The sequence below is a fragment of the Neopsephotus bourkii genome, unplaced genomic scaffold (assembly GCF_033783945.1).
Source record: "Neopsephotus bourkii isolate Nb327-2 ecotype Australia unplaced genomic scaffold, CSIRO-AGI_Nbou_v1 NB_1132, whole genome shotgun sequence".
In the NCBI taxonomy this organism is placed as follows: domain Eukaryota; kingdom Metazoa; phylum Chordata; class Aves; order Psittaciformes; family Psittacidae; genus Neopsephotus; species Neopsephotus bourkii.
In genome coordinates, this window is record NW_026901618.1 from 497,062 (window position 1) to 511,856 (window position 14,795).

General features: G+C 42.1%; 1 protein-coding gene across 3 annotated transcripts in view; it reads right to left on the reverse strand.

Moving 5' to 3' along the window:
- Positions 1 to 308: 308 nt before the first annotated feature.
- The window catches only part of TGFBR2 (transforming growth factor beta receptor 2), a 56,991-nt gene continuing 42,504 nt past the window's right edge, over positions 309 to 14,795 (reverse strand). For all 3 annotated transcript variants that reach the window (XM_061362636.1, XM_061362635.1, XM_061362634.1), the window contains 3 exons: positions 13,001 to 13,142; positions 5,251 to 5,378; positions 309 to 1,750 (listed from right to left, as the gene is read on the reverse strand). In XM_061362636.1, the coding sequence (XP_061218620.1) occupies positions 1,571 to 1,750; positions 5,251 to 5,378; positions 13,001 to 13,142 (450 nt within the window). In that variant the 3' untranslated portion in view covers positions 309 to 1,570. The remainder of the gene's footprint in view (positions 1,751 to 5,250; positions 5,379 to 13,000; positions 13,143 to 14,795) is intronic.

Here is a 14,795-nt window from a genome sequence, read left to right on the forward strand (position 1 = left end):
AATATCACTGTTTGTCTTTGTGTTTAATAAATTACACCAGCTACATCTGTAGAGGGCTGGTTTGTGCTGGCTGAATTTCTAATTTCCAAGGCCTGCTTACATGCTGTAGGGAAGAATAATGTGGAAAAAATCATGGCAAAACTCCTGAAGGCAAAACTATTAGCACTTATTAAACACACTGCTGTCATTTATATAGGCCAAATGTGATGTCAACTGCCTTAAACATTTTGGAGAACTGAAAGAATGCAAACAGTGTCTGAGGGATGCTTTTGGAACAAATTGTCTTTCTTGGGTTTTTGGTTTGTTTCTCTTAACTGCTGAGTTGCCCTATATGCAGGCAGTGCTGACAGCAGGATATGCCATTAACCTAATGCCATGGAGCTTTCCCTCCCCTCCAAGGTCCTTCTGCAAAAATAAAAGGCACTGGCCATTTTCTTTACTTTTCCCTACAAAACAGAGAGGACATGGGCTGTGGAGTGTCAAGCAATTAGACACGATGTATAGGGAAAAAAATGTTTGTTCTTACAGCAACACAATCAAGGTAAAAGGAATGGAAAAAAAATAGTACTGCCTGCACTCAGAAAGCACAGCAAATATAAAACATCTGCTTGGATTGCTGGCCCTGTTTTGTTTTGTATCGTTTGGGGGTGGGGATGGGAGGAGGGAAAAACTCATCCTGCTGATGTTTTGCAACCTGCTTGCAAGAAGCTTGAGTTCAAAGCAATAAACATGTAACATTAATGACCTCTGTATCAAAACAGATATCAAAACAGTTTTGGGAGGGACCAAAACTCCATGAACTTTCATTCTGGGACACTGAGGATGTCGGTGTTAAGGTGAGAGGGAGAAGGCACGCCTGAATTTCCAAGATGTGCTGCAGACTGGACCATGTAGCTACAACTGCAAAGCCAAACTGGTCTGTCCTATGTGAGACTGCTCCTGCAACTGTGAACTGCAGGCCCACAGCCAGCTGGCTACTGCACATGCTTTGAAAGCCATCTTCTTATCAGATATTATTCCTATCTTTTTGGCAGAGCGCTTAGTGCACAATTGCTGGTGTTGTGCTATGCCAGTCTCCCCAGGCTCCGACCATAAGCGGAGGGATCTCCAACACATCAGTAATTTCCTGGAAGCACTTGTTTTTGTTTTAACTCTTTTTTTTTTTTTTCAGAGCATGGCTGTTTATAGATATATAGATAGATATATATATATACATACACACATTTTATATATATATGTATATATATAAATAGCATTTTCATAGTTATATACAGGCATTAATAAAGTGCATAATGTTATTAGCTATTTTCAAATCCCATTTCCTGAGGAAGTGCTAACATATATAGCTCCTCCTATGACATGGTGCCAGCAGCCAGTACTAGGGTATGACACCTACTCCTGGCTTTTAATTCCGTGAATACATCTTCCTGTCCAGAGCCAGAGCCTACAGGGAGTAGTGACAGCCTCAGTCCTCCAGGAAGTAAGTCAAGTCAGTGATTGAGACTTCTTTCTTTGCCAAGGTGAATGCATCTAGGAGTGATTTCCCCGTTTTGGAGCTCTCGGGTGCATGCTACTTGGCAGTGGTCACGGAGCCATCTTCAGGAATCTTCTCCTCTGAACAGCTTCTTCCTGAGAGCTTGTCATGATGCTTGAACTCACTGAAGCGTTCCGCAACACACTGCGCCGTGAGCCGGGCCTCGGGGTCATGGTCCCAGCACTCAATAAGAGTTTCACACACCATCTGTATGCCCTGCAGAAAGCACAGAGAGAGCAGTCATGATAGGGCCAGGTACCGCCAAAGCCCATGTGTGTTAGTTGTGTTAGTGTCCTCTGAAGTTCAGGGCATTATACGTGTGTGTCCTGGAAGTGCTCTGTGGGCTCTTCTGCTACATATATGTGGGCATGCTTTTCTTGTTGGGTTTTTTTGTTTTTTCGAAGAAACCCTATTACAGTATTTTCACCACTTCAGTTGGTACTAAATGTATTTTCTGATCATTTTAACAAGAACAATGATGCTTTGGACTGGTGCTATAGAATCAAGTAGTTTTGGGGTTTTTTAATAAATATGATCAGAATTCTTGGATAATGTGACTTCCCACTTAACCCATGCCTTTGTGTATGTGAATTCTGTTTGAGTTTTTCAAAAGAAATTCTGCTTGTCAGCAATATTGAGCCCTACATAAACTCTTTATTAATTTCTTGCAGACTAACTAAATCTATGTGCAAATATGGGCCACAGTCCCACAAACACTTAAATACGTCACTCACAGATGTAACTATTTAACCTTCATTTCAATACTGATGCATGTATTTACAGGAGCAAAACACAGTTGCATCTCTGTAATGCATTTTATAAACATGAGGTATTTGCCAGCAAATTGTGTACTTTGCTTTATGACGCTAAAAGCTCGTTAAGTAGGATTTATCTAAAACTTCCCATTTAAAAAAAATAACATTCCAGAAGACTGCCTTAATTGCATAATTTACCTAATTGGTGATGTTGACTGATGTCAAATGTTAATAGCAGAACATTATTGTCTGTGTACAAATAACATTAGTTTTCTGCTGGCATTGAAATGACAAGCAGTAAATTAAATTAAATATTAAACATTAACTTGAAATCAGCAGTGCAACAAATCTCATTAAAGGGGGGGGTGGGGGAAAGGGAAATTGTAATATGCAAATCCACTCCAGAATTTCATCACAATGAACAATGAGTTCATTACAAAAACAAGCCTGCAGAAGAAGGAAATGAATATGGAAGAGCCATTACAGTAAGGTCAACTTCTATGGAGCTTAAAGCAGATTCTCAGCTGCTGCAAACTGTCACAGCCCTGCGGAAGCCAATGCATCACTGCATTTTAGACAGCACAATGTGAAACCCTGAAAGGATTTAGATGAAGGGTATTAAATCCACTTTTATTAAATGTCTTGTGAGTGTGTTATCAAGCATCTATTTCCTGCCTTAGACTTTTAGCTGAACTCTGTTGGAGCCAGCTCTGCCTATCCTGGTGACACACAAGCGGAGATGCTTGGTCCTCCCAGTTGGTGGGTGCCCTGTACTGAAGGCAGAGTGAGGTCTGGGTTTTACACAGGGAAGAAATCTGACGTCGAATGCAGGACACTTAGGTCCCAATCTGCAATCATTTTGTTTGCTATGTAAACCCAAAGGCGATGAAGTTTAGCTCTACTCCTGTACCTCAAGCACACACTCGGGCTTGCTGCTATGAGAGCAGCTGTGGTGCCTGAGCACCATGGGGATCCTGAGCCCAGTGCTTCCCTACACAGGCACTCTGGGCATGCTGACACACCTACACCTGCTGCTACAACTGGCTGTGCGTAAAATGAGCTCCTGGACACTTCTCTGCAAGGCCTAACCAGTGGTACTGCCCACTTTTACTGCCATGTAGTGCAGTGCCACACTGCAGTGGGGCTCTGTCCTGAATGCAGACAACTTTCTGGGCCACCTAAACTGCTCCAGGCCTCCTCTGGTGCCAATGACTTGTGCTTTTAGGCGCCTTCATCACCTTCTACTACATGCAGGTCATCTGGCTCTTCAAATGCAGAAAAGAAATATTTGCTGAACACTTCTGCCTTTTTTATTAGTGTATGCAGTATCTTTCATATCCAGCAACAGACTAGTACAAAGTTAGATTTTTTTTTTTTGCTCTTGATAAAACCCTGTTTATCCTCAGGTTTGCTGTCCAGAGATCTTCCTATTGATCTTCTGCTTCCCTAAGCAGTTATCTACCCTTATTTTCTTTAATTTTTCTCATGTGAGACCTTGTCTTTTGAATATCCTGAGAAATGTTCTCACACTGTTCCTAATTTTAAACATTTTATATTATTTTATTTTTCTCTCAAATGAATAGGCTCAAGATTCTTTTCTGCTTTGCTAATTGGGCTCTTATAAACTACCACATATGTATTACTAGTTTAGACTTCATTTTTCCTCTGTGGAAAACAAAGAAGTGCAGTCAACTCCTGATTCATTTTACTAGCTCATCCAGAATTTTTATAGAACTTCTGCAACTAGTTATTTTCTATCAAGATGAGCACTTGTATAACCTCTCCTTTCCAGCTCAACTTGTTAGAAGATAGTTGGCTCCTAATAAGATCTATGGCTCCTAAAAACGTAAAGAGATTTTTAGTGCTGCTAGTATCAGATATCCACATGTCCCTCAAAATACAGCTTTCCTCCCCAGTTAAAAGCCACTCCTCAATAACCCTACTTATCACAGATGACTACATAAGTAGGAAGTCCCTGTGGTCCAGGAAGGGGCTACACACTGCTATAGTCATAAGGTGGCAGATGCACTGTTCTTGTTTAGAAAGATGATTGATTTTGGCCACTCACTTGGCCTTCCTTAAGTAGGTGTTAGACTATGATTTTAACATCTCAACTGAATGAAAAAGGCGGTGTTTCATTGCTCCTGATGGAAATACTAGCTGATCTTGTCTGCCTGGGCTTTTATAAATGTCCACAATGTGTTTTGTCTGTAAAGACCACTCAACATATTTCACTGAAAAGTGGAACAACGAAGCCTTGCTTCTTCTCTGATATAATTTTCATTTTATCTCTGCTGATAAAACAGCTCATAGCAAAGGTGAAGAAATGCATGCCTTTGGCATGCTTCCATTCAGTTTCATCTACTGAGAAATCTACTATCACCTAGGAAGTGCAACCATGGTGTCAATGAATGGGGAAAAGCTAGCAGAGTGCTTCATGACTTGCAAGGGAAACAGACTGCTAACATGCAACCTGAATAAAACCAGACTCGCTTGCTGAAGACTCATTTCCTATTTTCTTAAACTTGTCAACAGCTGGGATACAACTATGACTGGTCTCCATGATAAAGTACTGAGATTTATTTTCTCTGCTGAAGGGGCCCTTGTGCGAAGTTGTTCTTTTTGACCTTTCAGAGCCTGCACACAGTGTGCTTTAAGGCTCTAATTACTCTGTGGTTGTCTGGATGATTGTCAGATCTCAGGTTTTCAATCTTTTTGTTTTGGTCACTTTCAGATTGCAGTGGTGGGCAGCAGAAATCCTACGCCTTGGGGGTAGGTGTGATACAGAGCACTGTGGTGCCTTAACTGCTGCTGCACCAGTGTGTCACCATGTGACAGAGCTCTAATCTGTGCAAAAGAGATGTCCAGCCTGCTGAGCAGGGCACTGATCTAAGGCTCAGACTTCAGGAAGCAGTCAAATGTACAGTGCAGCTCCCAGCTGTTCACATGTGGTGTTCTTACCTGATGATGAAGCCAGGAGCTGGGGATCTCAGGTCGCCCTCTGTCTCTTAGGACACTGTCCTTCATGCTTTCCACACAGGGGTGTTCTCGCACTTTAGAGCCGAATGGGGGCTCATACTCTTTCACTTCTGCCAAGAAAATAAGCAAACACAAGGGTATTCAGCTATGCTGCACTGGTGCCAAGTGTGAAGGGAGCTGACTGTTCTCTGGAGGAGTAGGAGCTACTGATTAGCCGCTCAAGTGCCACTGTTCTGCTTGACCAGCTACAAACAAAGCAAAGCCAGTTGGCATTTTCAAAAATGTTTCAGATGTGTTTCTCCCACATGCCCCCTCCCTGCCCTTTTCTTTCCTAAACAATTTTCATTCAAACCCTTTAGTACATACTCATATTAGCAACAGTCAGAGCAGCAGAAAAACCAATAATGATTTGCAAGACTTTCAATCTGTGCTGAGGCAAAACACACAGGAGCCTCAAGGTGAGTTTTGCTTGCACCAGGCCTGCAAGAATCAGCTGCCCTTAGGTCCCCCAGAGTTCACACACATGTAGCAGGTGAAATATGAACTGAAACCGATCTATGTCATGATAGATGTTAATGTGCCAGATTGCTAGGATGAAATAGTTGCTTGAAAAGAACAAAGATATAATAAAGAGCAGTGCTGGAAGCTGCCATGCTGCCCTTGTTTATTACTGAGCTGTGTTCGTTTATAGAAAGTAGTAGTCTGCTCTTATTTTAGGCCTCTTTCCCAAAATGGATCAGTTTTGGCCCATGATGTAGGGGCACAGCTTCCTGAAGGGGCTGCTGCCATTCTAGTTTTTGTTTGCATGTTGCATATTTTCTTCACTTTTCTTTGGAGAGAGAAAGGAAGAAGCTGACATATGGGACCTTTGGAGAAAACTCAAGAAATCTCTGAGAGCGGAAATATTATAGCAGATGCTGACGCAGTGTAGAAAATGCTGTGGTTTCTTTTGGGAACAGATGGAGACTTTACTCACAGGCCTAATGACTTGCTAGTACCAGATAAAGATTTATGAAGCTGGCTTGTTCTGCTGCCTCCTATTTCTTTCTAGGAATTAATTGAGGGCAAGAAAAACTGAAGTGTAATCTACAAGGCAGTCTGGGGAATACATGTGAGTGCCCAGAAGATGTGTGAAGAGAGATGAATGAGATGGGAGACACAGTACTGTTCTGTAATGTTACAACCAAACTTCAAATGCAGTGTCCAAAGCTGCTCACTACTCTCAAGGGGCATTTTACGGTAAAAAAAAGCTCTGAGAAGGGTGATAATAATGATTAAAGGCCCATAAAATTTGGAAAGAAACTCTAAAGCTTGGCTTTGTTTACTTTGGAGGGAAAGGAACAGTAATGTGTCATACGATAAAGTAACAAAAATAACTAATGATCAAGATGACATAAGTCAGATAAAAACCTGATGATATGGTATCATGATAAAAAAACCCAAGATGATATTGTAAAAAAGATAAAAACAAATTAGTATGGAATATACTAAAAGGTGGACTCTAAAATCTTAGAGTTAGGCTATAGCTCTGATTTCTATGCAATGGCCGTGGGATGAAGACGTTATCAGGCTACAGAAAAAGAATTTCTAATGCTTAAAAATAATAGCCAAGTTACTATAACAAACATTTTGGAAAGCATATTCAACTTTGTGCTTCACACAGTGTTTAGAGATCCAGCTGCAAACAACTGCGTGCAGTGCAACAGATCACCTCACAGATGCCTCCTGCAAGAGCTCTCCTTCCTTCTCCTGAACCATCTGGTGCTGGCCACTGTCCACACAATGCTCTGGAGAGGGGCTATAATCCCAAAACACAACTCCTATCTTCTCATACGTAAATCACTTTCTTTCAGTCTCAAGGGTCAAAGTCTGCTTTGCTTTCTTCTCTCTACAAGAAGGCATACCATTTTCACCCAGATTAATTTCAGTTAAAGATTACTCAGCCAAAGTAAATTTACAAGACTTTAGCCCTAGAAGTTAATTGGGAAGTTGCCATCTTGCCGGTCAGACCTGGATTATTATAAAGTGGATGCTCAAAGATTACAAAGCAGATGCCTTTACTTTCACAGCTAACCAAAATATTAATGTTCCCTGAAAAATTTAAATAGCATGACCTAGATGTCCATTTCCTACATCTTCATCAGCCATAGTTTGATTGTGGTAGTGGTCATGGACAGCAGCCAAAGCTCTGAGATCTTGCAGTATGTGGAGTCAGAGGAGTCACAATACCCAACAGAGGGATGCTGTTGCTGTACTACTGACCCGTTCCTCTTGCTGAGGTTAATTCAAAGGCCATTCAGGTTTGATGTCTGTTACTATGTTTTCCCTGTTTGAGAAACTCTTTCTATGATACAAGCGTTCCTCTTCCAAATATAAAGACTGAACAGTTTTTTTAGGTTTGTTTTGGTTTGGGTTGGTTTGTTTGTTTGTAGTTCTTTTATGGTAAAGAAAGAGAAATCAAGGCCAGATGCTAATTTGCTGCAATGACTCTGTAGTAATAGTCATGTCTTCCCTCAGTTTGAAAAGCATGCAGATCTCCTTCCTTCTCTTTCGTTTACAAAGAAAAGCCCACTGAATCCTCTTGCAGTAAATCATCCTGATGCTGTGGAATCTCAGGTGTCAGACACATTTTGCAGTAATAGCTGGGGTTATTCATGGATCATGTTGATGTGCTACAATAGATATAACAAATGTCAGTTTGAGGCAGGTTAAGATGTTTGTGCCTAGCTGCTTGTGCATGCCTGTATACAGACACTGAATCTATTTTTCATACCTTATATGTTTCTTTTGATTGTTTTTACACCAGTCAGGCACTAAAAATGACAACTGGCTGAAGTACCATGAATACCTCAGGCACTATGAAATACAGCACCTTTAGTGTTCAGTAATGGCAGAGTTCTTTCAAATTTAACATCCAGCATTTAATCTTTATGGTTGTGAGCTACCTTGCACTAATAATTGCTGTATCTCTGGTGTCCTTTGACACTGGCCTGGCCATAGCTCCCAAAAAGGCTGGGATTGGATTTTTAGCCCCAAAGAGAGACATTACTGAAGATTTATTTGTTGTGCCTGTTGAATGCTTTGGAAAATTTGGCTGTGGGTTCCTCATGAAAAATATGCCTTTCTCATGTGTTCTCTTTTTCTACTCTAAGCTCTTTGCAGTGAAATTCTCTTCCTTTGGGTCAAAACAGCGTACCCACAAACCTTGTATATACTCCCTCTTATGATCTCTCTTGTTGATTTCTGTGGGACAGCTTTGAGGGAGGCTCACTTGCAGAATTAAAGGAGTGAGGTGAAAGGCAACCAGCAAAACTTAGCTGTGAAGCACAGTCCACAGCAGTGGGCTGTGGTTTGGGAATTTTTAGATCCTTTTGAAATACCCCTCCATTTAGAGTTTACAAGGGGAGAGCCACATAAGGAATAAATCAATCAATAGTAGAGCTACTGTGACAGCTCATGCACACACCCATGTGTGTGTGCAGATTGTGTCTTTCTTCATGCCAGAGGAATCTGGACAGTGGATCTGTTTAGCTGTTGCACAAAGGGATAATAATGAATAAAGCAGGGGCTTGAAAGCCACTTCATGGCCATGTTTAAGGAGCTGTTCAAATGCTTACTTCACATTTTTCGTAGGTTTCCCTGTTTGTCCTTCATAGAATCATAGAATTGTTAAGGTTGGAAAGGACCTTAAGATCACAGAGTTCCAACCCCCGATTCCATGGGCAGGGATGCTTCAGAGTACAGATGCTAGCTGGGAACGGTGAGGGTGTGTTGGAATGGGTGAACTCACTGTGCATCTTCCCTTGCACAGATATCTTTTAAGTGACTTCATATCTGATGATCAAAGACACAGCCACTCTTTCAAAAGTTTGGGAGTGCACAAGCTCTACCTTCAGTGTATGGTCACAGGATGCTTAGTCAGTATGTGCTGGATCCTGAGGTGGGAAAGTAGAGGAACATAGAAGACATCAGTGTAGTGCTACCTTGGGCTTCTTGAAGGATGGCACTTGCTACCCTACATGTAGTACTGTGGTGACACTCCGAGAATTTCTAGGGGATGAATTACTGTTATGGAGTGATGCTGCACTGTCTGGACGTACCAGCTCGAGGTTATATGCCACCACAAGCCAGCGCAGTGCACACATGCCTTAATTGGGCTCCACTCCACAGAAGGAAAGGAGGAAAGGTTTAAATCAGGCTGCAGCTGCAGCCACCTCAGGGCCCTATGTGCAGGCAGAGCCCCAGGCTGTACAGGCTATCAAAACACTCCCTGTCACCAGAAACTGTCACCTCTCCACATCAATATGATGAAAGCTGAGCATCTCATGAGGTGCAGAATGCACAAATAGCTGCCACCCTAATAGTCCCGTCCCGTCCCCCCCAACAGTTCTGATACAAAACAGATGGTTTTTTTTTCTTTCTAGGAGGCTGTCAGAGAAATTACACTTGCCTCAGTCTCCAAAGCTGTGTTGCTCTGAAAGCTAGTGGTTGAGATGGAAATTATATTTCTTGCAACGTGCAGCATCTGGTGCACAGCTGTTGTGCTGAATGAAATACCAAGTTAACAGCAGCGTGGAGCAGTTCAAGTTCTCCCCAAAGTAGTATTACTGAGTTTCTAACTATGCCTCCTAAATTACACTCCAGTGAAAAATCAGTCAAACTCGATCTTTGCCTCTGTCTCCCTTTCCCTTGTGCCCCATTTCTGCTTCTCCGTATTTAGCACAAAAAAGTAACAATGAACAGCATGGCCTTTCTCAAAAGCCGATCCCCACCTGCTTATTTACTACAGCAGCTTCACAGTATGGATTATGCTGCTGGATATTTTTGTTTAAACGTTTGCTGACTGAAAAGGCCTGGCACAGCATGGAGACTGTTTGACAAAGCTGCTGCAGTGAAAGGACCTGCCTCCATTGCCTCCCACACTCACCAAACACCTGCACGCTGACAAACGAATCCTGAGAACTCCCTTTGTGAAAGAAGTCAATGACTGTATCTTTACAGGGCTGAATAGCAATTAGCCCCCCTGCCCCATGTTTTCATCCCTAATGAAAGTTGTTAATGCCACTGCCTTGGCTTAGGGTGCCACTCCTGCCCTCTTAAAAAGCCACGGGCTTTCTCTAGTAACAGTGAGCTGACACCATGGTCAAGCCTGCCCTGCAAAGACGGTGCCTACATCTTTAGTCTCCTTTGGAAAGGGTGGCTGCAATCAGGTCAGCCTGCTCCAGCTTATACATGAAGTCATTTGTCTCAGTGCCTAAACAGTAGGAAGAAAAGAGGGGTTTGCGTGAGCAGAGGCAGCACCTCAGGAAGGCTGCAAGGAGAGGAGGGAGTCTCATGAGTGACAGATGGAGAGGGAAAGCAGAGGGGAGCTGTAGTCATGAATCATTGTAAGGGTATTTCACCAGCTGGTTGCAAAGATAGCCAGGCTGCATGAACCAGGGCAAAATCTAAGAAGGAAATGAGAGATACTGTGCAGTGCTGCTGCATCTCACTACCAGTCACAAGGGAGCTACATCCAGTATTTAACTGCTCTGTATGGAGACACTAAGACAGGTTCCACCCCCTAAGATTGGCCCAAGTACTCTCATGGTTTTGCTGGGGACTTCACCCCTGGAAAGATAACGGAAACAGAGAAATGAAATTCAAGAAATGTGTTTCTTGCAATGAGGACGACTGAGGGACAAAATGAACAGGGAAAATCAGGATGTAAGCAGGCATTAAGCTTCACCTTGAAAGCAAAGGGAATGGTGTGCCAGATAAATCTTTCCTTTTCCTGAAATGACTTCAACTCTTCTTTAGGTTATAATGGGTCAGTCTCCTCTAGCTAAACATGCTGGTGATTTTCTTTCCTTATGAAACTGCCTTTATATCCTCTTTTAGGCAGTTGCCTTCTGAGAGCAGCAGCAATAAGGTTTGCTTTTGCCACAATCTCCATTTCACCATACTCGGCAAATATGAACAGGAAGGAACTCAGGCATCAGCAAAGATGAAAGACTTCACAGCAAACAGCTCATATTTATATTAATAAGGTGAGTTCCTAAATGCAAGAAACAGAGAGAGCTCAAGAGACAGGGCAAAGATTCTTTTTCTCAGGTTTTAAATCTCCTCAGCCACATTTACAAAGTGCTAGTGAAAGGCTAAGGTTGCACCAACGCACTTAGAAACAGGCATGACCACGACCGTTAAATGTGGATAGGTTTGCCTTGGAATATGCCAGACTGAGGTTCAGTTCCTGAAGCACCAAATGTTTTTTCCCTGAAATGTTTGAACAGAATTTTTTTTCACGCTTTTATGCTAGCACTAGATTTCTGCACACATATTCTCTTTGTAGCTTTCCCAGCAGAGTGCAAACAGGGGCAAATCTGTTGCCCACAATCCAGCCCACACAGCAAGACCAAATGCTGGTCAGGCACAGGAGGAATCTGAGGTGGAAGCATTCCTCCCCTCCTGCACACATGCACTGTGATGCAGCCACACAGTCACTGTGCAGAGTGGCTGCAGAGACCTCCATGGGCACCCTTGCAGTATCCCACAGATCTTAGCAGAGAAATAAGAAGCAGCTATGCACATCTTCCCATGGCACACTCGTTTCCCTCCTGTACTAGCCTAGTGCTCTAGACTGCAAGATTGCCCTGGCTGTGTGGCAGCCCTTCAAGAGGCAACCATTCCAGGTCTGATGAAAATGGAGCCTCTGTAGTTTTGGAAGAAGGGTAACAAATCAAATCATGGTTGCGTATCTACTATAATACCCACATCAGTGTTACCTTTTACAGCCCCACTCCTTAGACTGCCTGTGAAAGCCCTGGACTGTGCAGCAGGTTTTTTTTAGTATGAATGTTAGAGAATTCCAGCAGACTGAAGACTTTTATATGCAATTTTAGCCTCATTTTAATCCCTGAAGTAAGGTCAAAATCTTCAAACATGGCAATATGTAATGCAGATATCTCAACAGCAACTTTTCTGATTTCTAGCACATACCAGTGCTGCACACTGGGAATCCTGGGGGCGCTTTAGGTGAAACAGAAATGGGGACTTTTTTTCAGTGATCAAACTCTGAATATGAACAAGCATAGCAGCTTTTCCTGGAGCTATTCTGATAGTCAGTTCCCATCATTTTTATTTTGTTACTGAATTTTATACAACAAACTTCCCTTGATTTCTCATAATGATGATCTGTTGCAACATCACAAAACATTATGAATAGCAGCTGGGGATTTTCAGAAAGCAAGAAGGCCTTTGTATCACTATGATGGCTTTTACTGAAATGATCAGCTAGTGAATGTGACACTTAATTGACCCTCATTAGGTTTCAGAATTAGCATTTCATGAAAGTAAATGGGAGGCAATTATCACTTCTTGGTCTTAATATTTCAAATTGTCTTATGTTTCCAACCATTTTGGGTGAAGTCAATCAGACTGAGTCAATCCATGGGTACTTCAGATGTTATAGGAAAAAACCCAGACATTAATAATCTTTAAAACTGGTCTACCTAAGCAGTAGGACTGATTTATCCTTACACCAATCAAAGACCCATTTTCTTCTGCACTCAGGTGTTTGCCCTTCAATCTTGCTTATGCACACATGTGTCTTGCTGCCGAAGGCCTGTTAATTTATAGCACCCAGATACGCCAAAAAAACTGGCGAGAGTTAAAAAGAATTGCCTCCTCCCCAGACAACTACAACAGCATGTCTGTCTAAACATACTTTTAGAAAGAAAATGATGGCACTTACCTCCAACTCCATTACAGCGAGATGTCATTTCCCAGAGGACCAAAGCCATGGAGTACACATCTGTTTGTTTAAAGGACTCCACATTCTCCAGGTTCATCCTGGACTCTAGAACCTCAGGGGCCATGTACCTCGCTGTGCCAACCTACAAGAGAGGAGATCAGGGAAAGCTCAGGAGCTGAAACTGTAAATCATAGTTTGGATTCTGCTGTGATTTAACTTCAGCTTTCACAGAAACAGTGCCATTTGACATGTATCCAAAAATTCTGGCCATACTTGGCACAGGCCGTATTTTCTGCTGCCAGGGGAATCTGGCAATGTCCTGACTACTAACTTACTTGAACCTCTCTCTTGGTAAAGGGAAAAAAAAAAAAAAAAAAAGCCCTTTTTAGTTCCTTAAGCAAATAATTTTGGCACTGACAAACTCTCTCACTCTCTGGCTGTTCGCAAATAAACTCTGCCCTTTGGGCCTGAAGCAATTGCTGCTGACTGTCTTCCCGATGAGCAAAAACCACATTGTACTCTTTTGCGCTGCATATTACAGTGTTAGCTGTTTCTTTTCACAGTAGGCTTAAAATGAAAGTGGTAAATGCAGGCCTGGCAGAAGAAAGCAAATACACAAATACTGAATGCAGAAGCATGCATTTGAATCAAAACCAAAGATCAGCCCCTTTGTTTGAAAAGCTGTTCTCATAAACTTTATTCATACTGAGGAATTTTCAGCAATGATTTTAGCTGCTTTGTTGAGATTTAGATTATGTCCTTGCATTACAGAAGACAAAGTTTAAATGTCTGTTTTTATCACAAGAAAGGGTTTAGGGAAGAATCTGTGGATCACTCAACAGTTGCTCTGAAATGACAAAGTCTTCACAGGAAGGTGTCTGGTTAATTGCAGAAATGAACAAGCACAGGTGGGTGATGAAGTAAGACCTGTGATTTATATGAGCTATTTGCACTACACCTTGACAAGTGGCAAGTAGAACTGCAAGAGATCATTCCAGTTACTGGGTCTGCAATCGCAAGAAGCCATGCAGTAAAGGTACATTTCTGAGAGACCTACGACATCCATTTTACAAGCTTTTGTACATGTCTTATCACCCTAGGCTCAGGGCAAATGGGAAGATGTTCCACAAAAAGTGCAATGTACTGTAAGAAGGCAACAGGAGAGATGAATGACATGGGTTTGTCACTGGATTCTGCAACATCAGAGAATTTCTGTCAAAAATATGCAAATGGTAGTAGGATCAAAACCTTTATAAAGAGAGGACAGAAAGAAACCTGTGTGATCAGTCCCAAAATTAAATTTCCCACTAAGTGGTCTCTCTGATGAATTTAAAGCCAAGCATGTGAGCAAGAGCCTTACATTGAATGGGTACCTGGGACAATCATGTCTCAGCATCACCGAGATTATCAGCATCTTCCTCCTCTATGGAACATGAATGTATGGAAACTGCAGCAGATGTTGTTCCTACCCCCTGTTTATTCCCCAGCATATAACTTCTTCCCCAAGCAGATCTCATCCAAAGCTTAAGAAGGATTACCTGTACATGGTCCACAGTCTCATACCTTCATCCCAACTGATTTTAGCAAGAATTAATGGGTCCTAAATACAGATTCATAACATTGTCACAAAGTGGTGTTCTGATCTGACATTTCACACCCTCTTTGCAGCAGAAACAATGATTCTGCAGCTTTGCTGAACGATGGAGGATGAAGCCCTGTAACTGAACAGTACAATGGGAAATGCAGAGAGAAAATTATTTGAGGAATGCTATCAAGTCAATCCTATTTCCATCCT